General features: G+C 46.7%; 1 protein-coding gene across 2 annotated transcripts in view; it reads right to left on the bottom strand.

The window, feature by feature from the left end:
• Positions 1-7,528: 7,528 nt before the first annotated feature.
• Positions 7,529-27,130, bottom strand: part of LOC144782458 (NUAK family SNF1-like kinase 1) — a 345,063-nt gene continuing 325,461 nt past the window's right edge. Inside the window, exons 6-7 of one of the 2 annotated variants that reach the window (XM_078661834.1) lie at positions 24,254-24,386; positions 7,529-9,257 (exon numbers count right to left, since the gene is read on the bottom strand). In XM_078661834.1, coding sequence (XP_078517960.1) covers positions 8,173-9,257; positions 24,254-24,386 — 1,218 coding nt within the window. In that variant the 3' untranslated portion in view covers positions 7,529-8,172. The remainder of the gene's footprint in view (positions 9,258-24,253; positions 24,387-27,130) is intronic. The other variant, XM_078661835.1, reaches the window with a different exon arrangement.

Here is a 27,130-nt window from a genome sequence, read left to right on the forward strand (position 1 = left end):
GCAGGATGTTGAAGCAAGACGAGGAGACGGCGTTTACTTGTCTGGTCATGGAGAGGGAGGAGTCCAGGATGAAGCCAAGGTTGCGTGCGTGGTCCGTCGGTTTGGGTGCGGTGCCCAGGGCGGGGGGCCACCAGGAGTCGTCCCAGGCGGAGGGCGCGGAGCCCAGGATGAGGACCTCCGTCTTGTCCGAGTTCAGTTTCAGGCGGCTGGTCGTCATCCATTCGGCTACCTCTCTCATCCCTTTGTGCAGGTTGGCTCTGGCGGTGGCGGGGTCGTTGGTCAGGGAGAGGATCAGCTGGGTGTCGTCGGCGTAGGAGATTATGTTGAGGTTGTGTTGGCGTGCGATGGCCGCGAGGGGGCTCATGTAGACGTTGAAGAGGGTGGGGCTCAGTGAGGATCCTTGAGGGACGCCGCAGATGACTTTGGTGGCCTCTGACTTGAACGGTGGTAGGCGGACTCTTTGTGTTCTTCCGGTGAGAAAGGAGACGATCCATTCCAGTGCCTTGTCCTGGATTCCGATGTTGCCGAGGCGCTGTATTAGAGTGCGGTGGCAGACAGTGTCGAAAGCCGCGGAGAGGTCCAGGAGGATGAGGGCCGCTGTCTCTCCGTTGTCCATCAGAGTTCGTATGTCATCGGTGGCAGCGATGAGGGCGGTCTCGGTGCTGTGGTTCGCTCGGAAGCCAGACTGTGAGGGGTCGAGGGATCCGTTCGTCTCGAGGAAGGCGGCCAGCTGTTTGTTGACGGTCTTCTCGATGACTTTGGCCGGGAACGGGAGGAGCGAGATGGGACGGTAGTTCTTGAGGTCGGTGGGGTCTGCTGTGGGTTTCTTGAGAAGAGCGCTGAGTTCGGCGTGCTTCCAGCTCTCAGGGAAGGTGGCGGTGTCGAAGGAGGTGTTGATGATGTCCCGCAGGTGGGGTGCGATGACAGCGTCGGCCTTGTTGAAGACGTGGTGAGGGCAGGGGTCAGTCGGAGATCCGGAATGGATGGAGTTCATTGTGCGGATGGTGTCTTCGGTGCTGATTGGAGTCCAGGTGCGGAGGGTGGTGGTGGGTGGCGTTGTTGCGGTTGTGGCTTGCGTTGGTTGGTTGCTGAAGCTGTTGTGTATGTCCGCGATCTTGTTGTGGAAGTAGGATGCGAGGGAGTTGCAGAGGTCCTGCGACGGGGTGATGTCATTGTTTCCGGCGTTGGGGTTGGAGAGCTCCTTCACGATGTTGAAGAGTTCCTTGCTGTCGTGTGCGTTGTTGTCCAGCCGGTCCTTGTATGTATTTTTCTTGGTGGCGCGGATCAGTTGGTGGTGTTTCCGGGTGGCGAGCTTGAGGGTGGTCATGTTGTCCGTCGTTGGTTCCCTTCTCCAGACTTTCTCGAGGGCTCGACAGTTCTTCTTGGAGCTCTTGAGTTCGTCGGTGAACCATGGTGTTTTTCTGCTGCAGGGTCTGCTGGGCGGGGTTCTCAGAGGGGCGAGTTCGTCCGCGCCGTTGTTGATCCACTTCGTGAGGTTGTCGGCGGCCTGGCTGGGGTTCGCTGAGCTGGCGGGGGGGTGCTGGCTCAAGGAAGCGGTGAGCTGGTCGGCTGTGATCTTGTTCCAGCTTCTTCGGGCAACCTGTTGCTGGTGGTGGTGGATCGTCGTTCTTTTGAAGCTGAAGTGGACGCAGCTGTGGTCCGTCCAGTGGAGTCCTGTTGCGTGGCTGAAGGTGACGTCTTTGCTGGATGAGAAGACACACATTACACACATTCTATTTCATACCCGGACAACGTCGAGACGGGCTGCTAGTTACCAATATTCTGGTAATGGTAGCTTTAAGATTGCTGAATTACCTCTTGTAGAAGATGGCTCTCTATACGGTGCACTAAAATAAATTAAACACAAGGAGATGATGGACGGAGCGCTGACACTTTTCAGACACTCACCCCCAGTCACAGATATGGGTTGAATCTATCATCTTTCTTTAGCTCACTCTGCCACCCCAGTTCAGACCCAGCAATATGCAAATCAGTCTTGACCCTGTGCCTCATGGGAACAGTCCAGCCTGAACTACCAAGCCAGGTCTTCCCTGAACCGGAAACAAGCATCCTGAGACCGGTTACTGGGTAACACACTTCATCAGCCAGGCTAGCTTGAATCCAGTGGCAAAGTGAGCAAGGGTCCCACGTCTGGGCATACCCTACCAAATTAGGGTGAATAAAGTAAACACAAAGAGATGATGGACGGAGCACTGAAACTTTTCAGGCACTCAACCCCAGTCACAGATCTGGGTTGAATCCATCATCATTCTTTAGCTCACATTGCCACCTCAGTTCAGACCCAGCTATATGCAAATCAGTCTTGACTCTGTGCCTCGTGGGAACAGTCCAGTAGGGAACTGCCAAGCCAGGTCTTGCCTGACCCGTAAACAAGCATCCTGGGACCAGTTTCTGGGTAACACCATTCCTCAGCCAAGCTGGATTGAATCCAGTGGCAAGTGTGCAAGAGACCCACGTCTGGCATACCCTGCCAACTTAGGACGAACAAAGCAAAAACAAGGAGGTAATGGACAGAGCGTTGAAACTTTTCAGACACTCACCCCAAGTCACAGATCTGGGTTGAATCCATCATCATTCTTTAGCTCACTTCCCCATCCCAGTTCAGACCCAGCCATATGCAAACAAGTCTTGACCCTCTGCCTCATGAGAACAGGCCAGCCCAAACTGCCAAGCCAGGTCTTCCCTGAACCAGAAACAAGCATTCTGGGACCGGTTTCTGGGTAACATCCTTCATCAGCCAGGCTAACTTGAATCCAGTGGCAGGGAAGACCTGGCTTGGTGGTTCGGGCTGGACTGTTCCCATGAGGCACAGGGTCAACCTCCCACGTCTCCTGCAACATGACAATGACGTAACTTTTGATAAATGATAGCCAATCAGGCAAACATAGTTTAGAGCGGAGCCAGCATTAAGGTTAGCAACCCTAGAAGGGCTGGACAAAGACTGCTCAGGGGCCGCGACAACTGGTAGCCATTCAACATCTTCTAGACTTTTGAGTACTTCAACCCCGTTTGCGTGGGTGCATTTTCCAGGAGGGAAAACCTGAAAAGAATTGTGGTACTACAGGCTTGTAAAAGTAGCCAAGGTGTAGCAACACAATCTGGGGGTTGGTGTGCTGTGGCAATTCTTTCTGTTTCAGAATGTTGCATACAAGCAATGCGTAACCTAAAGTTTACCACTATACAATTGCCTGGAATGTCCTCACGCCCCCAGCCCACCCGTCCTATCCTCCGCACCATAATAATTTCCTCTGCATTCCTGGTATCAAAGTACTTATGTCGATTTAGCCAGTGAATAGTTTTGTTCTTTAGTTGCGCCCTGGATTCGACTGAGACTATCTTCAAAGGAGGAACACCTGGAAGTACCAGCACAAATGGGCACGCTGCGGGTGGCAAATTCAATATGTCTTTACAGGAGACAGTGGACTCCAAAGCTCCTCTAGAAGAACCAATGTGACTACTCATCACGGTGTCCATGTCCTCAGTTGGGTGTTAATGCCTATAGCGGCACCCTCTGTGGCAGTGACCATGCTTGGCTGGGTCCTAACAACTTGTATAGAGCTTCCCTGAAACGTATCTGTTATGGCAGGGGTGCTGTCCACCCTTATTTGATGATGACTAAGTTGGGCCGGCAATGTGGAACAAGAGGTATTTCCAATATTAGGGTCCATGGCTGACTCCGAGAGAACAGTTCGTAGCCTTTCAATAAGATCCAAGCGTGCAATAATGGGGCTCAGGTTTTGATCCAGAATTGCACTGAATTGAGTAATCAGAGTATTAGTGTTTGACAATTAATGGGCCTGTTCTTCTTCAAATGAAAGCTTCGATGTCTGTGATGCTCAAGTCTCACAGTGAGGCTTAACCCAGGATAAAAGTGGGCTCTACCCGGAACTTCATGGAGGCTCATGTTTAGTTGTAGATGCTGCAGTGAGTGCTCTATGCACCCCTCCTGGTTTCCTCTTTTTAGGCTCAAGCTGGATCACGCATTTAGGTGAGCTCGACTGTATAGAAACATTGGTTGGCGCAACAGCTGACGCCCCGATGTCATCCAGGGAAATAGAGGAAAAACTGGTAACAGGAAGGGCTGAACTGGTTGTAACACCAACAGAGGGGTGTGACTGACCAACCTCATCTTCTTGTTACCTTAGGAGGTGACCCAAGTCCGGGGAGAGTCTACGCTCGGCCAACACAATTTCATTTGAAATTACCCCAGCAGCTCTTGCCAGCATGCTGTCGATTGTTACAGTGGAATGGGGGGATGTAGACATCCCCGCAACCATGAACATCCCCATAGTATAACAGAATAATAATACCTTTGGCTCACCTGGACAGGAGTATGGCAACAAAGCGAGTCCTACTGAGCCGCAAAAAAAGTGGGCTCAGCCCATCCTTTTCCAGGGGCCTTTTGGCCTGGTTTACGCCTGGACCATGCTCGGGAATGACCCACGCAGCATGCACCGGTGGCTGGACTTAAGCCCCTCCTGAAGCGAAGGAACGACAGCGGCCCTCCTCTTGCTGCTGGCCTGCTGGGGGATGTAGTCCTCAGGCCCCACAGCCTCCGAATAGTAAGTAAACTGGAAAATGGTAACTGGTGGCAAATAGGAAGTAAACTGGAGAATGGATGGTGATTGGCAAGTAAACTTGGGAAGGAAGGTGCATAGCAAGTAAACTGGAGAATGGATGGTGATTGGCAAGTAAACTGGTGAATGGAAGGTGCATAGCAAGTAAACTGGAGAATGGATGGTGATTGGCAAGTAAACTTGGGAAGGAAGGTGCATAGCAAGTAAACTGGAGAATGGATGGTGATTGGCAAATGGACTGGAGAATGGTAAATGGTGGCAAATAGGAAGTAAACTGGAGAATAGATGGTGATTGGCAAGTAAACTGGAGAATGGATGGTGATTGGCAAGTAAACTGGTGAATGGTAAATGGTGGCAAATAGGAAGTAAACTGGAGAATGGATGGTGATTGGCAAGTAAACTGGAGAATGGATGGTGACTGGCAAGTAAACTGGTGAATGGAAGGTGCATAGCAAATAAACTGGAGAATGGATGGTGATTGGCAAATAGACTGGAGAATGGTTGGTGATTGGCAAATATACTGGAGAATGGATGGTGATTGGCAAATGGACTGGAGAATGGATGGTGATTGGCTATTAGACTGGAGAATGAATGGTGACTGGCAAATAGACTGGAGAATGGTTGGTGATTGGCAAATATACTGGAGAATAGATGGTGATTGGCAAATGGACTGGAGAATGGATGGTGATTGGCAAATAGACTGGAGAGTGGTTGGTGATTGGCAAATATACTGTAAAATGGATGATGATTGGCAAATGGACTGGAGAATGGATGGTGATTGGCAAATAGACTGGAGAATGGTTGGTGACTGGCAAATAGACTGGAGAATGAATGGTGATTGGCAAATAGACTGGAGAATGGATGGTGATTGGCAAATAGACAAGAGAAGGGATGGTGATTGGCAAATGGACTGGAGAATGGATAGTGATTGGCAAATCGACTGGAGAAGGGATGGTGATTGGCAAATAGACTGGAGAATGGATATTGATTGGCAAATAAGCTGGAGAATGGATATTGATTGGTAAATAAGCTGGAGAATGGATGGTGCATAGCAAGTAAACTAGAGAATGTATGGCGAATTATGAACTGATAGTGATTGGACAGTGAATAAACGGAGAACATCTGATTAATGGAATGAGTGGTGAATGAATGTTGGTAGAGGATGAATGGTGAATAGAGGGAAAATGTTGAATGATGACCTTATTCTGAATGGATGGTGAACTGCAGGGTGGTGAATTGATAGTGTATTGTCACTTAATTGTGACTGCGTGGTGGCTGGCTGGTGATTGTGAATGATGAATGAATGGTCGATGTATGATAGATGAATCCTGGATGGTGAATTCATGATGCATGGTAGGGGTATCCAAAGGAGCGAATGTGTTTGCTTTTTTACCTTCAAGATGTATGGAAAACTTAGCAGCTTTGCAAAGTTTGTAAAGGCTTTTTTTGTCAAATCAGTGTCAGAATTGTGACCTTTGTAGCAATCTAGCTGCACACAAGTGCCACCAGCTACTAGGGCTTCAAAGAAAGCTGAGGCACGTGACACAATGGGGGGTGTACCCACCATACCTACTCCATCCGGTGACGCCATGCAAGGCAATGAAAGTGAACTGTGGTAGGACATTCACTTTCCTTCCCCCCTGCTCCTCTACTTCAAACATCACTGGAGGCACAGCGCCCTCTGCTGGCTGCACCACCTCATCCACTAGGCATGCATGGAGATGATACAAACTAATACTTTCTTGTGATTCCTGCAACGCCTTCTGTCTGATTCACGTAGATTTAAGTGTAAACTTTAAGAACACTGTTCACCTCTTTTACAAAGGTCCATTCACTGACTTTCCCTCCGGGCCACAAAATCTAGGCTCCATAATTGCTAAAACTCTTTGGGGCTTATTTATGACCCGCCGGTGCGTTACTTTTTGTGACGCACCAGGAGGGTAAAAAATGTGCCATGTTGCATCATATTTACAAAGTGACGCATCTAGGTAGATGCGTCACTTTGTAACCCCCTGTGCCACATTATACCTGCGCCAGGTATAATGTATGCAGGGTCGGCATTCTGACGCAAGTAAGCTTCATAGAAGTGACGCAGTGAAATCTATGAGATTTCACTGCCCGACTTCTAGGACACAAATGCATCAATATTTAACGCCTTCCTCACAGCAGGCGTAAGACTGACGCAGTCCCTTTCACATGGGGCTTGCCCCAAGTGAAAGAACACATTGCTGGAGTTGCATCACTTTCGTGAGACATTCCAGCATTGTGTCATTTCTGCGCCTACAGATACGTCAGAAATACTGACGTATCTGTAACTCCTTGCGCCATGATGCGTCATACTGTAAATATAACGCATCCAGCATGTCAAAAGGAGGGCACAATGAAAAGTGACGCATCTCTGTTTTCACGCAGCGTTGCGTCACTTTTCATAAATGAGGCCCTTTGTTTCAGTGTGACTTCTGTCTCTTTGAATCAGCATTGGGTTCTGAGGGCTAAAAGTTCCACGTTTTCTTCGTGGGAAACGATCTGTGATTTAACTACAGTAAATGCGCTTTCATGACCGCCCTCCCTGGGCATTGCTGGCCCTGACCCATGCTCAGGGTCAAAGGGACATGCTGGGATGTCCATAGTAATGAGAAAATGTTTTATTGTTTCTGTCGATTAAGCACACAACATGATCTCCGGATCTCACAAACAAAAATCGCAAACTGAAAATGCAAACCTGGCTGATCACTACAGTTTCGTTGTGCACTTTACCGCTTGTGTTGTGAGAAAATAATTGTGGAATTTGTGGAAACTCAAAGTACAAAAGGAATTGTTATTTCTGCTCTTATATCCAAATTATTTTATTTTGCTGACCAGCTTTCCTTGGCTCAGAAACAAATATACGCCACCCTGGTATCGAAATTTTCTTGCAAAATAACTCGTAATGACTGGAAAATATTTTATTTATTTTCTTAAATAATTAGCATTTTCAAGTACTGCACTTCACATTCTTTACTGCCTGTAAACCTTGTTTTCCCAGCAATGTACATTCCATGCATACAGTGGTATATGGCAGTTTTCTAGCTCAGCAGCCTGTCCTATCTACGTGTACCGATGCACAGTGTTTATATGTGTAACTATGTAACTTTTAGCAAAAACCCAATTCCATGCTAGAAGACGCAAATCCGTGTTGTGGAATGTTTGTGGCGCAGAGACAAGTATGTTTTGTCTCAATGACTATTGCATAGAACAAAATGGCATATTATCAAGAATGGAGTTAAAATCATCGCCGCTTTAGCGGCAGGAAACTGTTGCTAAAGCGGCGACAATAAGCTTGTTAAAATGCCCTTGTGAATTCCTATAGAAGCCCATGTTCTGGTGTGAACATGGACTTCTATGGGAATTCACAAGGGCATATTATCAAGCCCATTATCACCGCTTTAGCGGCAGTTTCTTGCTGCTAAAGCAGCGATAATTTTAACTCCGTTCTTGATAATTTGGCCCATAGTCTTGTATTTCAGTTCAATTCGAAGGCTGCCGCTGATAGGTCTTCTGAGGCTACGTGTTGACATTCGTGCTTTTTGTCCTCTCACTCATTCATACAGTCACAAATCTTTCTGGCCTGCCTATACACAGCAGTAGCAACACTGTGTTCATCCTGGAAGAAACCTGGGTCCTGGAACTCAGGATTTGACTGGGCAGGTTCTCTTTGGGCATGTTCCCTGGACAAGCCTGTTCCCGCCTCATCCTCAGAAGCCGAGCTGTACGTGGCAGCCTGGTCGTGGCGGTGGGAAAAGAGCTGGTGGTTGAATTCACCAGTCATATCCAGAAGGTCGAAGGAATCGCTGGACAGGAAGCTGTCATCGCTGATGACGCTGGAGGGTCGACCGCTAAAGAGGATGAGGTCCTTCAACGAGTCCGACAACTTGAGCGTGGAGCAGTCAACGGGGATCTCCAGACTGGTGGAGAACTTCCCGTTGCGCTTCAAGATGCCTCTTCTGTTCGCCTGCCCCTTCTCGGACCTCACTCTGCGCTCCGTGCTGTGGTCAACAGTCGATGGACACATGGAAGATAGACCTCTCTCTGGAGACGACGAGTACCCGGACTCCCTTTCGTAGTGTTTTTTAAGGATCCCTTTTCTTGGCATGGTCATTGTAGGTTCCCTGCTAGAAATGGTCGCTTTGCCAAGGGAGTCTGTTGGTTGGATGGCGGGCGCCTGCCCCCCCGGCCCATCTGCGTCACATGCCAAAGGCACATTTTCTGAGAAGCTTAAGGAGGAAAAAAAGGCACTGTCGAAGCTACTCCTCTTCTTGAGGATTCCCTTGGGCTTCTTGCTGGTTGCCTTGGAGACGGTGTCCTGCTGGGGATGCTTGATGTCGTTCTCCTTCTTGGATTTCCTGAGGCCGGCCTCACACTCCTTTGTCTCCTCGGCTCGTAGGCTGGTGTCCTGGTGGGACCTCGCCTCCTCGCCGAAGCCTCTCGCGTCAAAGCTCAGCAGGTTCTGGCAGTCAATGTATCGAGCCAGAAGCGGGGAATGGCACTCCTGCGCCAAGTCACAGTCGCACACCACAGCGTCGAAGCCCCAGTTCACCCACCAGTGGTTGGCTACGTCTTCGATGGTTGCCCGGTACCGCGGATCCACGGTCAGTAGCCAGTCAATCAGCCCGCAAGCCCCTGTCAACACAAAAACACAAGATGGACTTTGGTTAGGAATCTGTACTTCCATTTCTGAAGTTCGATTTGCATGCAAGGAAAGTCTTAGTGATCAGGCATTTGCTTACGAAAGAGTTTTGCACTTGATTACATATGCGGAGCAAATTGAGGCAAAGACAGTCCCTTGGAGAACGAGTTTCCCCATTAGTAGAGGTGGGTGAAGTTTATATTTTGCATGCAGTTCATAAAAGCGTGCAAACTTTTTTGTGAAAGTTCTCCAACATAAAGTGAGTATTTGCTGAAACTTTTTTCCTGCAAAACCTCCAGTTGTTGATTTTATTCGTACAATTAAAAGAATGTGCAAACAAAACATGAATTATGTGGATGAAAAACGTTTCAGCTTTTACTACCCATGCCAGTGAATGGTTATTTCTCTTGCAAAATGGAAAAGTAATTAAAATCTGCCCCCTTCCCCGACAGGCATTGTAGCACAGTTAATGCCCGGTGTACGTTTATTGTTTGTTGTCATTCCTGTGTAAAGTGTTAATTATAATGTAGCACACGTTGCTAAATAAAGCTACATGACAATAGGTGAGCAGGCACTCTGCAAATCAAATTTACAACTCTAACCCCCAGATTCATCATTTTCCTGTTTTGCGAGTCCTTAATAGCGATTATTAAGGAATCGCTATTAAAGACTCGCAAAACGGGATTCATGTAGAAATCACAATATTATTTGCGATTTCTACAGCTTCCTTATTTGCGATTAGCAAATTGCTAATCCCAAATAAGGAATGACTCCCCATTCATTCCTACGGGCCTAAAGGCAAATAAGGATGCGATTTCAAGGGTGCCAGGGGTGTCCAAAGGACACCCTGTAGCACCCCTGAAATGTAAATGTAGACTGATGTTGCACACACACATGTCCAAAGGACATGTGTGTGTGAACCATACAACTTAGAAAAATGCACTATCGTGCATTTTTCTAAGTTTTCGTTATTTACCACGAAGTCAGACTTTGCGGTAAATAGCGGCCAAAAATAGCGATTTCGCAATTCTAAATTGGTTCATGAATTGCATTTAAGGAATCTCAAATAGAGATTCCTTAAATGCAATTCCTCGCAATTTAGCGATTTCGCAATTTGCGATTTTTGCATTTGGGATGATGAATCTCAAATGCAAAAATTGCGCTTGCAAAGGGCCAGATTCTCAGAATCCGGTCCTTTGCGAGCCGTTTTATGCTTGATGAATCTGGCTGCAAGAGTTCTCCTGGTAGGAGCATTTCCATTCCAAAAATGACTGAAATAATAACCATCAGAAAAAGCTCGGAAATCAGATTATGGACAAACAATACACAGTTAAGCTTGAAGGTTTCCCTTTTAAATATTTACTTATTTAAATATTTCATAAATATGGATCGCCTCAATGTGCCTCAAAGTGCAATATCGTGCTCTCATGCTAAATGATGCATTTTTGGAAAGATAAGAGCTGGCCCAGTAAATATCGCTACTACAGGCTAATATGCTCTCACCGGCCCTCGTTTATGGGATTTTGGCGCAGGGCAGGTCACTTTGCTGAGCTTCCCTTCGCCAAATTGAAAGGGCAGGAATGCACCGTATTTATGCAATATCTGTCCTTTCTCCAACTGTTTCGGTAGCCTAGCGCCAACGCAGGCACCCTTGCACCATGATGCAAGGGTGCCACCATTGCAGGTAGGAATGTTTTTATCCAGGAAGGTGCACCTTCCTGCACAGAAACAATCCAGTGAGGCACTTTTCCTCTTTCTATGTGTGTTGCAAAATGCAGCACACATGGAAAGAAGACAAAATTAGGAGAAATACAGATATTTCTCCTCGTTACGCCTCACCTCGGGAGACGTAAAGAATTGGCGCTTCGCCAGGTTGACATGCTCTTGTGAAGCTGGGGCAGCGTCAAAGTCTATGGGTGCTGCATGGGAACACCCACCACATGCCCATGGCACGCCTCCCAAGCGCAGAGTAAGGCGACGCAGCGATTTGGGCTGCATTGCCTTGCTGAAGACGTATGAGGCCACTCCAAGCCACGCAGGGTGGCTTTGCGTGGCTTCTTAAATCTGACTTAGAGCCTTGTGTCACTCACCCACCACTTTACGTGGTACAAAAGTGGCGCAAGGCTCTCATAAATATAACCCCTGTTTTGAGTTCTTGCGCCTCTAACCCTGGAATAACAGGTAATAACAGACCTCTTTCCATCCGCCCAATTACAAAGCAGAGACTACTGTGGCTTTTCACCGCACCCATTTTGCCCGGCATTACCTGGGGAAATTTGTGTTGTGGGGAAAAAACGGCAGCTGGGGATAATTTTGAACAGAATGTAATCCTGATATGCTGTTAAAGTATACAAACAAGTGATGGATGAAATGCTTGAATGAATCTCGGCCACTGGTAGTTACTTGGACAGCATCCCAATCCATTTTTGCACACCACGCTACCTCAGTTTGGACTCAGCTAAATACAAATCAGTCTTGACCATGCACCAGTCGGAACAGTCAAGTCCGAACTACCAAGCCAGGTCCTCCCTGAACTGGGACACAAGGACCGGGTTCACTCTAGCTATGGGCTTATCAGCCAGGTACAGCTTGGTTCCAGTGACAGTGTGCACAGGTCCCACGTCTAGACATAGCTGTCCCACCCAGGGGGACGGACTCCTGGTGGGCCTTTCTGGGGATTTACTTTCCCATGGGAACAGAGGATTATGTGTGACTCTGGCACCATTTTAACAAAGTTGCTAGGGAGATTAGTGGCAAAGCTGCACCCATTTTTTGCAAAATGTTGGACATTGTGTTTTTAAGGATATTGTACCAAACACCTCTACTGGGTGCTTTTGTAGCACACTCTGTGCAGGTGTAAAAACAGCACCTAGCGAATGTTTCATGGACATTCCTTACTTTGAAATGGACATTAGTTCCATGCATATAAAGAAACGCCTTTGCCTGTGTGCATGCGTCATATTGCAGATGCACAAACTTGAGACATATGACAATCGGTTCTGTGGGGTCAAAGCAATTTCTTTGTGGTTTTTAAGTACACAAAACAATTAACGTAATTGAAATTCAACATGCACTTGAACACAATAGAAACAAGCATTTACAATGCAATAGGTCTCGCAGCATTAAAGTTTGAGTTATTGGCATTGTGTATGACAATGCCAATAGTTTTTAACTTTTGCAAATGGGACACCTATAGCATTTCTATTGCAATTTGTGTTGTATTTACGTGACTTGGATGTATTGATATTACAAATAACAATGGCTTTTAATTTTATTAAATAATTAGTACTTAAATAAAAGTTATTGTAATTTATAATGGCAATAGCTTAAAATTTTGTAAATATCTTTTGTAAATTAGGTGCCATGCTTACCAGTAAAAGGCTGGCTCTAAGGGAGTCTGTTTTCGGTAAGAATGTCAACAGGCACCAAAGGCACGCAGCTGCCGAAGATAAAGTGCGGCGGCAGTTGTGCCAATTTTAATTTAAAAAATAAAATCATGATTCTGGGCAAATTAGTTGACCTCACTGTGCATAAAATTGTAAATATGTGTGGAATGTAACGCGATTGTAAATATATAAAATGTAATATCACAAATGTGCAAATCTCCTGGTCATGCTCTGTTACCAACCATGTGGGTTTTCTTCAGATCCATACAAACATACGTACATTATCTGGGGGTGGATGTGTGTGGTTGTGTGTGTGGTTGTGTGTGTGGGTGTGTGTGTGGGTGTGTGTGTGGGGATGTGTGTGGGGATGTGTGTGGGGGTGTGTGGGGGGTGTGTGGGGGGTGTGGGGTTGTGGGGTTGTGGGGGTGTGTGGGGTTGTGGGGGGGAGGGTTGTGTGTGTGGGGGGGGGGGTTTGTGTGTGTGAGAGGTTGTGTGTGTGGGTTGTGTGTGGGGTTGTGGGTGGTTTGGACTAGCTCACTGCGCTCACTCGCGTTACCGTGTCCCTGAATTTTTTTTCACGAAAAGGTGTGTCACCAACATGAAAAGTTTGGAAAGCTGTGGCCTACATGCTGAGCAACTAAAAAAAATAGCAAGGAGCTCAGGAGCACATGAACAGAGGTAAGGCCCCTGCAATTAGTACATTAATCAGCCCTCAAGGCCTCGGGAAAATGTCCTGGCAGGGGAGCACAAAACACAGCTTTCTGGGTCATCCAAGGTAGCCAGGTAGCCAGGGGGTAGGCTGAAGTGAAGCTGGTGCATGGGAAGTGCCTTCCCAGTGTGTTCTGGCAGTTTGAGTGTTTATCATTTACTGTAGTATTACCCTTGTACCTGTGTATGGTACCCTTTTGTACCCCACATCGTGCTGTAATGGCGCAACTTCACAGCTTCTGGTAAAGTGCAGGGCAATCCCACAGCATCCAGGAACGTGCATAGGAACTCTACTTCATTCAAGAAACCGCAGAGCAACCACACAACGCCCGGGAAAGCACAGAGCAACCTCACAGCATCCGGGAAAGCACAACGGCTGGAGAAGCGCAGAGAAAACCCACAGTGCCTGGGAAAGTGCAGAGCAACCTCACAACGCCTGGGAATACGCAGAGCAACCCTGCAGCACTCGGGAACACGCAGGGCAACCTGCAGCACCGGAGAACAAGAGAGCAACCCCGCAGCGTCCAGGAATGCACAGAGCAACCCCACAGCATCTGGGAACACGCAGTACAACCCGGCGGCATCTGGGAACGCGCAGAGCAACCCCGCAACATCCGAGAATGCACAGAGCAATACCGCAGCATAGCGCAAGCTCACAGTGTCTTGGAAAGCATGGCACAACCCTACATCATCAAGTAAACACCTGCCTAGCCCTACACCGTATTGTGAAGCGTGGCACAGTCCAAGAATGGTAAGTGAGGCGTGGGGTAACCCAACAGTGATAGTTGAACAGCGTCCGATGAAGCAAGACACAATGACACAGCAACCAGTGAAGTGAGGAACAATCTCACAGTATCCAGTGAAGCAATTACCTAACCCAACAACCTACGTTGAAGCGAGGCACAATCCCACGTCTTCCAGTGAAGCACTGTGCAACCCCACAGCATCTAGTGAGACGAGGCACTACTCCCCACAACTTCCAGTCAGAGAGAGCACCAGTGACATTCAGTATCACACACTGCCACATGAACTGAAGCGTACTTCTACAGCTTTCAGTGATCAGCAGGAGCATATCTCACTCCATACAGTTATCAGAAGTACACCCCGATTGAGTCCAATGAGAGTTAACAGTGTCCACTCTGGCTGTTAAGATAGTGGAAGTCAATCTTGCTTCTGGTGTGCCACATCGGAGCCCTAACGGTGTCAGGTGTTCCACAAGATACCTTCTCCAACACCCCTTCCTAACCTCCCTACATTTCATACATGGTTGTACCCTTCACTCGCGTCACTCCAACTCCACCCTTCTCCACTGCTCCTCACCCCACTCTGCCCCAGTGACCCCTCTACTCAGTTCTCATCTTAGCCCTCCACACTGCTTCGCTGGCGCCTCTCAGCAGTACCCAAACGAGGGGTCCCCATAGCCAGTTCCATAGAAAGGGAGCGGATGCAAATCCCCTAGCACCGTGAGTGAGACCTCTAATAGTTGCTGAACTCTGGGTCTTTGGCACTCCAGCGACTCAGCCCTTGACTCTGGAGTGGTGAATTCGTCCTGCACCAGGTCGCCCGCCATCTCGGGATCCCAGCCTATAGTCAGCAGGTTCTGCCGAAGAGCACCATCGCCTCGTGACCACAACAACTTCAAACCCTGCTCCGCCCATTGACGTCATTACACGGGACCGAGGGCGTCACCCGGAAGAGAATTCTCTGGCGTCTGCTTGTTTTTTTTTTTTTGTAAAGTAAACAATTCTTTATTCATGTTCGAATTCGATTGACATTTAATCATATGATCCGACTCAAAATGGTATGATTTAGGGGGCATAGCGGATAGCACGCATCACAAATATAAACCTATATATGGCAACATTAAAAAACAAGAGAGAAAAGAAATGCAGAAGTTGCACACAAATGTTTTAGTAGAGGAAAGTAGGAGTTAAAATAAAATGTGTTTAAACACAGCTATACAAACTCCTTCCGCGATGTGTCCGGAAGTCAGGCAAAGTCGCCTGTGACGGGGGCGGGGCTGCATCTGCACCGGAAAAGAAGGCAGGCGGAGTGAAAGCGTCTCGGGACGCCAGAAGGAGAGCGGAGTCCCTCTACATTGAACTGGTAAGTTGGGGGGGGGGCTCGGTGCACTCGTGTGTGTGTGTATGATGTGTGCGACGGCGTGTGTGTCTGTGTGTGTATGTGCATGCGTGTGTGTGGTGTTTTGAGCTTCCTAGGAGACAGCGCCTGGCCGCAGCGCTCGTTCACGTGCGCGTGGCAGTTTGGAATCGCCTCCAAGGCGATGCGCGCGGCCAGGATTGTCTCCTGGGAAGCTCACATGGCAACAATAGGGGCTCGGCGGAGACGCGCTTCGCGCGGCTAGCCGAGACCTAAAAAGGAAGGAATTAATCTAATTAGAAAAGGTGTTTTACTTCATATTTGCAAATTTGAAACTAAGACAAGAATTATCAAGACATAAAGGCTGTCAGATAACGCAATTAAAAAAACAGCGATTGTGAACGTGGCTATAGTGACAAAGTGAGTGAAGTGATAAAGTGACAAAATTTGTGTATTATATAAGAAGTTGAACAATTACTGTACAAATAATTTCGCAGGGAGATACTAAGAAACAAAGTCCAATTTTAATAAAGCAGGTCACCCTAGCTTAGTAAGTGATTTACACGAATTAATCCTTTAGGGGACCTAATGTATGGACAAAGGAGCTGTCGACGTTTCGACCCTGACAAACTGCATTGATTGAAGATGTCAACATGGGTCTTCTACAGGACAAATAAAAGGACAGCCGATAATCTTGCGATTTCTACAGTGTCGTTGATTCTTAACCCCAAAGCTTTGGGGAGAGTGATTCAAGGGTAAATTTCAATCACAAGTCACTGTGCAGCCTTGAGCTCCCTTTACAATGTACTCATTGTTACCGTGACTGTTTACTACGGATTTGGCTGAGAACTATTAATCAGCTTGGAGCCCCTCGGTCACTTATCATTCATCGACAGTGTACCAAGCCCTTCCCATTGGTTGAACTTTACCCTTGAATCACTAAATGAAATTCATCCATTTCTACACCTATTCCAAGAGCCCTATCACAAATTGCCCCAAACCACACACTGCTTTTTGTCCATCTCTAAACCACTAACCCTCTAACCTGAGACTGGCATCCCCTGTTGTCTGTCTTGAAGGGCAGGTCTGTTTGTATGCTAAGGTACCTGGACTGGTCCATCGTATTTGTTAGTGATTGGCACACCACTGGTGGATGCTGGGTGATGGTGTACTTTATCAGCATGCCAGAGAACAGTGACCTCTTCTAGACTTGGAAACAGACCTTGGTACATGAATTTATCATGAACCATGCTACTCTTGCAGCGGTCACCTGCAGGGAAGCAGCAGGTGACTACACTGAGGTATGACCTCTTGCAGACCTTGGCACATGGATCTATCCTGGTGCATGCTATGCTTGGACTAGTCACAGCAGGGAGGCAGGAGGTGACTGCTCTGAGGTGTGACCTGTGCTAGACATTGATCCATGGATTTATCATGACCCATGCTACTCTTGGTCTGGTCCCTGCAGGGAAGCAGGAGGTGAGTACACTGAGGTATGACATTTGCCAGACCTTGGTACATGGATTTATCATGGTGCCCACCACACTTGGACCGGCCCCCTACAGGGAAGCAGGAGGTGAGTACACTGAGGTATGACCTCTTGTAGACCTTGGTACATGGATCTATCCTGGTGCCCACCACGCTTGGACCGGCCCCCTGCAGGGAAGCAGGAGGTGAGTACACTGAGGTATGACCTCTTGTAGACCTTGGCACATGGATCTATCCTGGTGCATGCTATGCTTGGACTAGTTACAGGCAGGGAGGCAGGAGGTGACTGCTCTGAGGTGTGGCCTGTGCTAGACATTGATCCATGGATTTATCATGACCCATGCTACTCTTTGTCTGGTCACCTGCAGAGAAGCAGGAGGTGTCTACACTGAGGTATGACCTCTTGTAGACCGGCACATGGATCTATCCTGGTGCATGCTATGCTTGGACTAGTTACAGGCAGGGAGGCAGGAGGTGACTGCTCTGAGGTGTGGCCTGTGCTAGACATTGATCCATGGATTTATCATGACCCATGCTACTCTTGGTCTGGTCACCTGCAGGGAAGCAGGAGGTGTCTACACTGAGGTATGACATGTGCCAGACCTTGGTACATGGATTTATCATGACCCATGCTACTCTTGGTCTGGTCCCTGCAGGGAAGCAGGAGGTGAGTACACTGAGGTATGACCTCTTGTAGACCTTGGCACATGGATCTATCATGGTGCATGCTATGCTTGGCCTAGTTACAGGCAGAGAGGCAGGAGGTGACTGCTCTGAGGTGTGACCTGTGCTAGACATTGATCCATGGATTTATCATGACCCATGCTACTCTTGGTCTGGTCCCTGCAGGGAAGCAGGAGGTGTCTACACTGAGGTATGACCTCTTGTAGACCTTGGTACATGGATTTATCATGACCCATGCTACTCTTGGTCTGGTCCCTGCAGGGAAGCAGGAGGTGAGTACACTGAGGTATGACCTCTTGTAGACCTTGGCACATGGATCTATCATGGTGCATGCTACGCTTGGACTAGTCACAGGCAGAGAGACAGGAGGCGACTGCTCTGAGGCGTGACCTGTGCTAGACCTTGATCCATGGATTTATCATGACCCATGCTACTCTTGGTCTGGTCCCTGCAGGGAAGCAGGAGGTGAGTACACTGAGGTATGACCTCTTGTAGACCTTGGTACATGGATTTATCATGACCCATGCTACTCTTGGTCTGGTCCCTGCAGGGAAGCAGGAGGTGAGTACACTGAGGTATGACCTCTTGTAGACCTTGGTACATGGATTTATCATGGTGCATGCTGCACTTTGACTGGTCACCAGCATGGAAGCAGCAGGTGACTGAACTGAGGTATGATGGAATCGAAAGGCTTTGTGGGGCTAGTTTGCTGGGTGACCTGCATGAACCACAGATACCACAATAACATTCTTCACACAAGCGTCTTCTGGCACCCATTATTACCATTTTGAGGAGGTATATTCCCCTTCCTTGAGGGGCAAGTGCAAAGTGACAGAAGAGGAATGACTTTAGACTCAATCACAGGTTACATAGGACGGACTCCCCGGACACCCTTCAGATCAGGCACTAGGTGCATCGCATGATGTGGGGTGTCGGGATGGTAGGGTCCTCCCAAAAAATCCCAAGATGCCCTCTTAGAAATATGAGGCAGTGGAAATATCTGGCAGAATAAAGTCACAGGGTGCCCCTCATACCTTTCCTGCTTTCTTGAGTCGTGCAGCTTTCAAGTCATGCGCTCTAGGGAAATGCTGGTTGATAAACCTACTCAAAATTCAACTTACCATTTTGGGCCAGCGAACCCCGGCCCACTATGAGCCTGGGCACAAGGTAGTCTGACAAGCCCCTACCACCTCCGGTGCGTCACTTTTAACATGGGAAAAAGTGACATCCCAGCTGCACAAAATACCGTAAATTAGCCTTTCAATTTTTCTGATCGGGGAGCTGTATGAGCACCCATTTCCTTTTCCTTCTCACACCATTTCCATGGGTTGACCATTCTCTTTTGCTACATAGACTGGCTTTTGTGACGGGGCTCAAGAGAGGTGAAGTGATCTGGTTTCCATTGTTCCCCAAAATATGGGTAAAACAAAGCAGGAGGATTATGGAGGGTTCTCGCCCTTTGCTTCCTTGTTTTAAACATTCTCCCACTTGTTTCTAACATTAAGAGCTGGGGCTAAAATTACAAAACTATATTGATGATGACTTATGGATTTTGTCAGAATAAGAGGGATCCACAACTTCTGCAGAAGGGACAAGCAGGTTTGGAGGTGATCAAATCCTTCAGTTGGATAGCAATAAAACTGAATAGGTTTTACTGGGTCCTGAAAGTTAACTGATGACTCCATAAATCTCCCTTTCCACCAAGCCTTCCCTGAGAATGTACTTTAAGACCTTCTTAGATCTCAGTCAGTGCCTCATGTCTCTCTTGCTCTGATTTTCTCCTCCCTTGCTCCCTCTTGGCTTCTGGAGTCCTCCTTGAAGGAGGACCTTTCTCCTTCTTCCATCCCTTCTGGTTCTGCACCAGTCGGGTGCCTTGACTCCACATCGATGCCGTCCCCGGTTAAGTCTCCGCCTTCCTTTGGTTGAGGATCCTTGAACTTCTCCTTGCCCGCCTTTCCTTCTCGAGTCTCCCCCAAGACCTCCTTCTCCTCAGCACTCTCAACTGGCTCTGTGGCATCTCCTACTTCATAAAACACCTTTCAATGAATAAATAAATCCCTCCTGCAGGGTGAGGAGTCTTGGGGTTATTATAGGTGGAGCTTGCTCTGCAGCCACAGGTTAGTAAGGTGGCCAGCACCACACCTTTCTTCTGTCATCCACAGAAAGATAATTGTATCTGTAGTTACTCTTCTGAATCACAACATGCACATTGCAATGCCTTGAGAAATTTGGAGGCAAATGGTCGTACTCCCACCCGGGAACCGACCTTGCAAAGGTGGGCACCAATGCTTTGTGAATAATGTTGTGGTTTCAAAGCATAGACTGGTGGGAGTGCAAGGTGTCCAGATTTGATAGCGTACATTCTGCTTGTGCAGGATGGGAACATCGTGAGGAGGGGAGAGAAGTCCCAAGGACCTATGCAATCTCTTGTCCATGTTTGAATCGCGGTGTACCACTTGTTGTGACCCTGCTCCTTTAAGGGACATCCTGATTCTAATTTCCTGGATGTAGGTCTGGTGTCCTGTGCAGGTTTCCATCTCAGCATTTGTAAGTTTTCAATTGGAGTCTCAAGCCATTTCATGCCTCATTGATAGTCATGACCAGGAGTTTTGCGACTCTTAGTGGAAAGCCCCTTTGCAGCCAGATGATTGACCATCCCTGATACCACAGATGGAAAGACTGAGCAGGCGCAGGGCAAAGCAAATTTGCAGCTGCAACCAGCCTCTTCTGGGACTATGGACCCTGATTCCTCCACTACTAAGAGGCACAGTGTTGGGGCAGCAGTTAATGCATGTGTAGAATATGCCAATTCTTTATATCTAGAAATTATGAGAAATTAATTACTGAGAGTGCAGGGTACACACTGCACACGAATGAGGATGGCCATGGGCCTAAGAAAATAAGACCATATCTGCAGAGGCCACGAGGAAATTGCCTGAGTATGAGTTGAAGACTTGATTCACCAATGAATTCAGGGATGAGCTCCCTCTTCTTTAGAAAAATATTTCCCCTAAACCAGAAGGTTGTTGAGAAGTTTGGGTCAGGCTTTCCTGTGCCCAGCACTGTTCTTCCTCTAGGTGATAGTAGTCATTTCAGTCAGGGGGCTTTGTGGTGGGACACCCATCGGGTAGATCTTAGGTTGGAACCATTCTTTGATAATTTCAGAACTCCTTTTAAGGATAATTGTTTTCCTTAATTTTTCTGGATCAGAACAGATGGTAGCAAGGAATGAGCTGAACAGCGTCAAAATGTGCTTCATGTAGTGCTCTTTATAAGTGCTTCTACTCAATTAATCTTCAAGGAGATCTTCCTCCCTTTCAGGTCAGTCAATCAAGCAGGTGCTCCTCTTGATTTGAAAGTTTAAGGCATTGGTCTCAAAACCTAGGGTTTTCTATGAAAAATATTCATTTGCATTAGCTGCCAAAGAGCCAACCCTGCCACTGCCCCATTCCTCTGAGCCACTTTTTGCCACTGCCCATCCTCCGTGGACTCACAGGTCACCCAGGCCGCTCGGGGAATCCTAGGAGGCCACTAATCACGGTCACTGCTTCCACAGGAGCTCCGCCTGAGCTCGGTTACAACTCTGCTTGTGGTCCAGACGCAGATGCACAGTGGGACTTCAGACAGTTTTTCTAACCTCTGGGCCAGAAGGCACCATTTTATCTGCATGTCCCGCTGTGCCCTATTGAAGTCATCACATCCCGGGCGGTAAGGGCAACAAAGCACCACAAAGACCTCCAGGAAATGTTTCTCCTTGGTTTCCCTTCACAAGGCTGGCTGGTTTTGGCAGACGGCAGACATCCATTCCCCAGGATTACCCCAGATTTGAGATGCAGGGACCACTGCTAACTGGAATCACACGTCCGGTTGGTCATGTCTCCAGATAAGCCCACCAAGGGCGAATCCAGTTCTAAAATGATCACCAGTTTTCATTAAAACTAGGAAATCCTTCTGCCTATGATTTTCTTGTCCATTATCTCCTGAAGAGCTTATTGATTCATCTCAATATTAAATAAGTGGATAAGACATTTATTCAGAACAGATATCAAATGAAGTGTTGCAGCTTGTTTGTGGACTCTAAGACATCTCAACAAGGATTAACGTCTGCTGTTGCACTCAGCAGAGATTTGCATCAACCCAAGCACAAAGTACTCACATTCCCAGTTGGCATTCCTCCAACACAAGGGAGTCCACCACAAGGATGTGGTGTGTTAGAGCAAAGTGAAAAGAGTTTCTAGGATGGGTGTTTGCAGGGGAGTGCCAGGGGCCCTCTTAGACTTTCTCCTTTAGGATCTGAATGGGTCAGAAAGTGTCTCTGCTATTCTGGCATCATTGTTCTTTATAGAATTAATATGGGTGATGCATGGAAGGTGTTGACTCAGTAATTGTGGGCATAAACCTCTTTACCACTTGAGAACTCGCACATGAATGTAAGGACTTAGAAAATATTCCAGGGTAAGGGGTAATGATTTGTTTACTTTGCATTACTCCTAATCTTACTCTTCCTCGCTAGACTTTTAACCCCTTCGCAGCGGGGGTAATTTTCCGCTGTGCTGGGGGGTGGGAGGGTGCGCACAGCGCCCCGTTCTCATGACGAGCTCAGCTCATCACGCTGTACGGTGGCGCTGTGCTCATGACGAGCTGAACTCGTCATGACCGCGCGCGTTTTTAGGAACGTTCAGCACAACGGGGGAATTAGCCCCGCGAGCGTTGTGCGGCTCAATATGAGCTCAGCTCGTCATGAGCACACGATGAACAAAAAGGTAAAGCCTACGGAATTGTAATATATCCAACTGATTATAAGAATAGATACCATTAATTATCCATTCTTGGGTTTGTCATTTTAAACACAACTTAATTGGGAACAATTTTAAATATAGAGTTTCTCCAACTAGATCGCCAAAACAAAACAAATACAAATAATTATCATGTATATGGTTTAACTATTTCATTTAATTAAACCATGTTTCACCTTAAATACTGGTATCTCACATTTAACACAAATATACACAATTTATACATACATACAACAAGATTTATACATTTACACATGTATACAATTTTCTCAGAACCAAACTAGAGGTTCTTTTGCCCAACTTATTTTACAAAAGGATGTTTATCCACAGTTAATCAACATAACATTCCTTCTTTCCGGATCACCAAAACAAGACCATCACAGAAAGAGTGTCCAAGGTTAACAATTGTTAACCTATCTCCATCTAGCACTCTTTTTTAATTCTTATTTCATCATCACAGTCACACAGATTTTTTTGTATTGGTGTCTTCAAAAAAACTGTGTCGACGCGTTTCAGCCTCTTATCAATCCAGGCCTCATCAGGACTATGAGGGCAAATATAATTCAAACCTATAAAAATCAAATAACTAAATATATATTCTATATACATTATAAGGGATAACATTCTACACTCCTATGCACGTAAAAGCTGTGACACTATTTACATCATCAAGTATCTTATCTCGAAGTGAGTGGCATCAATAGCGTTTATTTTATATATCGTGAACACCTTATTTAGTGCACAAAAACTCCGGATCCGGAAAGAAGGAATGTTATGTTGATTAACTGTAGATAAACATCCTTTTGTAAAATAAGTTGGACAAAAGAACCTCTAGTTTGGTTCTGAGAAAATTGTACACATGTGTAAATGTATAAATCTTGTTGTATATATGAATACATTGGGCCCGATTCACAGAACTAACTTAAGACAAAATCCTAAACTTACTACTTTTGGTATTCACAGAAGTTAGGATTTTGTCTTAAGTTTGTCTTAAGACAGACTTAAGACAGACTTAAGACAGACTTAAGTTAGGATTTTGTCCTAAATCTGTCTTAAGTCTGTCTTAAGACAAACTTAAGACAAAATCCTAACTTCTGTGAATACCAAAAGTAGTAAGTTTAGGATTTTGTCTTAAGTTAGTTCTGTGAATCGGGCCCACTGTGTATATTTGTGTTAAATGTGAGATACCAGTATTTAAGGTGAAACATGGTTTAATTAAAAGAAATAGTTAAACCATATACATGATAAATATTTGTATTTGTTTTGTTTTGGTGATCTAGTTGGAGAAACTCTATATTTAAAATTGTACCCAATTAAGTTGTGTTTAAAATGACCAACCCAAGAATGGATAATTAATGGTATCTATTCTTATAATCAGTTGGATATATTAAAATTCCGTAGGCTTTACCTTTTTGTTCATTGTGTTTCATACCCAAAGGCCTATGGGTTAATTGGGTTACCCCTGTAGTATACTCGTCATAAGCACATGAGCACCGTGCCTCATGACGAGCTGTGCACTTCATGAGCACGGAAGAGGTTTAAACCTCTGGTGGACTTCAACCTATCATTTTCTAATCTGTTTACGTATTACCCAGGAGGTTTCTGGATCCTGGAGCCTTTCTTAGGTGGACAGAAGCAGGGATGAAATGTGCTGGATTTTAGAAAGACCTGCCTGGGTGTATTAATGCACTTTATGAAAGAAGGATTGTGTGGGAGAGAAATGCTAGGAGACAGGAGATCTCACAATGAGACAACCAGAGCTTTGCCAGTCCCTTCCTATGGTGTGTGCACTGCCAGGGCTGCTTACAAGAGGCACCATGTTCATACCTGACAGGTGTGGCGGCTTCCTGTATTCACCGGTGCTGACCTGCTCGGCCAGTGTTCGGAAGTTGCTGTTGTCAAAAGGCATGCTCCCATACACCAGCGCGTACAAAAGAACTCCCAGAGCCCAGCAGTCCACCTGGAAACCAGAAAAGAAGACTGTGAGATCATGACAACATATTGTAATGAGGAGTGTACAGGTATACAGAAAATAAAGCTACTTATCCATTCAATCATGAAGGGCAGGCGGCCACCATTATCAATTATACTGAAGAAGTTTCTCTGCTATTTCCCTTAGTTATTCTTTTCAGTGTGCATCTATCCAGACCTTTGTGATCCTACCAGATATTTATGGGACAGCGTTAGTATCAGCATGGCCTGAGTTTTAGGAAAAAGGCCCTTACTAGAACCTCAAAATGCTCCGCATTGATTTCAATAAAGGGAGATTTACAAACGTCATAATAAAGAGGTTTGGTTGAGTGATTAAGATTCCGTTTTGTCCTGAACTGATGTGCCAGGGTCTTCTCCAACTTTTATGTGCAATGACGACAGGTGAATAATTCCTGCTTGGATACACTGCCAGGGTGATTTAGGGCCAAATTATGAGTTTGGCGGTCCCTGGACTGCCAGACTGGTGGTCCACCCGCCGTATTACGACTATGGCAGTGGGACCATCACAGAACCACTGCTATTGCCAGGATCCTTGATCTGCCTGGAAGTGGAGCAGTGGTCAGAGGGTATAATATGCTGTTGGTGCAGTTGCTGCTCTGCCAAGCATATTAAGAGTTTCCTCACTGCCCTCCTTTTCATGGTGGTGAGCCCGCCATGAAGAGGGTGGTGGAAAGGAAACTAAGGTGAGATTACAGGGCCCCCTGGTGCCTCTGTACACGCGGGTGCCTACAGGGAGACACATGGCGCGCCCCCCTGTCTGTATGGACCCCCATGTTCCTGCATGGAATGAAATCCACAACATTGTGCATTGCTTTACCCTCAGGAATGTGCTTCGGGGTTCCCATTGTGGTGCCTTTCTAAGGCTCACTGCCTGGACCGGCAAAGCACCACCCACCGGACCAGGAGAGAGCTCCTAATCTTGTGGGTGGTCGCCTAATGGCTTTCGCAATGTGGCAGCGGGGTGCTGGCATGGCAGCCCGCTGCCACATCGCCAATGTCTCAATCAGGACCGCAGTCTCTCGCTTTCCAAGGAGACGCACTGATAGAGAGATTCATTCTCCCGCGCTTCTGCAGGGCGACCGAATGCTCGAGTCCCTCCTGTAAAGCTACATCTTTGGCTAACAGACTGCCACGGTTCAGTTAGGAACTGGCGGCATTCCCATACTCAATTGAAGCCTCTTCAAGCTGCCTACTCCAAAACCCAATTTTTTGGTCTCCCACTAAACACGTACAGGCCAGTGCTGATTCTTCATTTCGGAGATTCTTCTTCCAGTGAATTGGGTACAACCCAAACTCGATACGAGCACAAAATCGCACCTGGAGGCATAGTATCAAGAAAGGGCGATACATTATTGCCGCTTTTATCGGCGGGAAACTGCCGATAAAGCGGCGATAATGGGCTTGATAATATGCTCCATGGAATTCCAATCGAAGCCCATGTTAGATGTCTTCACAGGAGTTTTCACAGTGAAAGTGCAACCAAAACTTTCTAAAACTTTAGAAGAAACAAAAGCTTGGCAAGTGAACTGATTGTTCATGTTGCTAAAAAAACTAGAATAAAAGGGCTTGTGGCTAAGGCATAATGAAAGGGCCTTATAAACGCAGGGTTTTTTGTAAAAGGGAGTGATTTGAGATAGATGGAAATCTTTGAGTGCCTGTTTAATCCATTCTGTGTGTGCTGCAGTCCAGCGGAAAATAGCTTCCCCCTTGGGAGTTACAGTACCACAAATGTATGCGCCAATCAATACACTGCCCAATCAGACCTAATCAGCAGTATGTTCTATCTATTTATATATATCTCTTTGCCCTTAGTCCCACTGTAGTATAGAAAATACACTATGTCACAAAGAGAACATGTCCAGTTAAGGCTCTTCCATAGTTTTATTAATAAACATGCACTAACAAATGCAAATCAATTCATGCAGTAAAACACCTTAGAAACACTTTGCAATGTATTTCCATTACATCAAAATAAATATATATTGTGGGATAGAGTTTACACTGGAAGCCATTTTTCCGGGCTACTCAATTGTAAGGGACTCTGCTGAGGACAAAGGTCCCAGATGCAGGTAAGAGTCAGAAAGGTCCCTCGCTTGAGCCACACCCAAACAGCAGACCCTTAGGCCTTCCCATGTAATTATCACAGCCCTGGGGTCACTTAGGGGCATATTAACAAGATGGCGATAAATAAGTTATCGCCGCTTTAGCGTCTGTTTTCGGACGCTAAGCAGCGATAATTTTATCGCCGTATCAACAAGGCCACTTAGCGTTGGTTTTCAACGCTTAGCGACCGGATTTATTATTGCCTAGCCTTGCATCGCTAATGAGATGCAAGGTAGGCGTGTGGTAGGCGTGTCTGGGAATACTTCAGGGAAATCTATCGCTAACGGGGCTTCGCGATATTAACAACGAGGCCCCGTCAGCATTAACGTTGCGATTTATAGCGCTAACAGGGGCTTAACTCAGGAATTTAACATCTCCTAAATTCCTGATTTAGGCATACCTGTAATGAGGGGTGGATTAAGTGGCTGAAACCACAGGCCCTATCAACAAGGTTATCGCCATTTTCAATGGAATATCGTTGGAAAACCAGCGATATTCCATTGAAAACGGCAATAATCCCCGCTATCGCTGGGATTTTGATCTCCATGGCGTTAAGCGTTGTTAATACAATGCTAACATGGAGATTATCGCCGGCAATAGATTTCCTCA

Source organism: Lissotriton helveticus, chromosome 9, assembly GCF_964261635.1.
Source record: "Lissotriton helveticus chromosome 9, aLisHel1.1, whole genome shotgun sequence".
NCBI classification, from domain to species: Eukaryota; Metazoa; Chordata; class Amphibia; order Caudata; family Salamandridae; genus Lissotriton; species Lissotriton helveticus.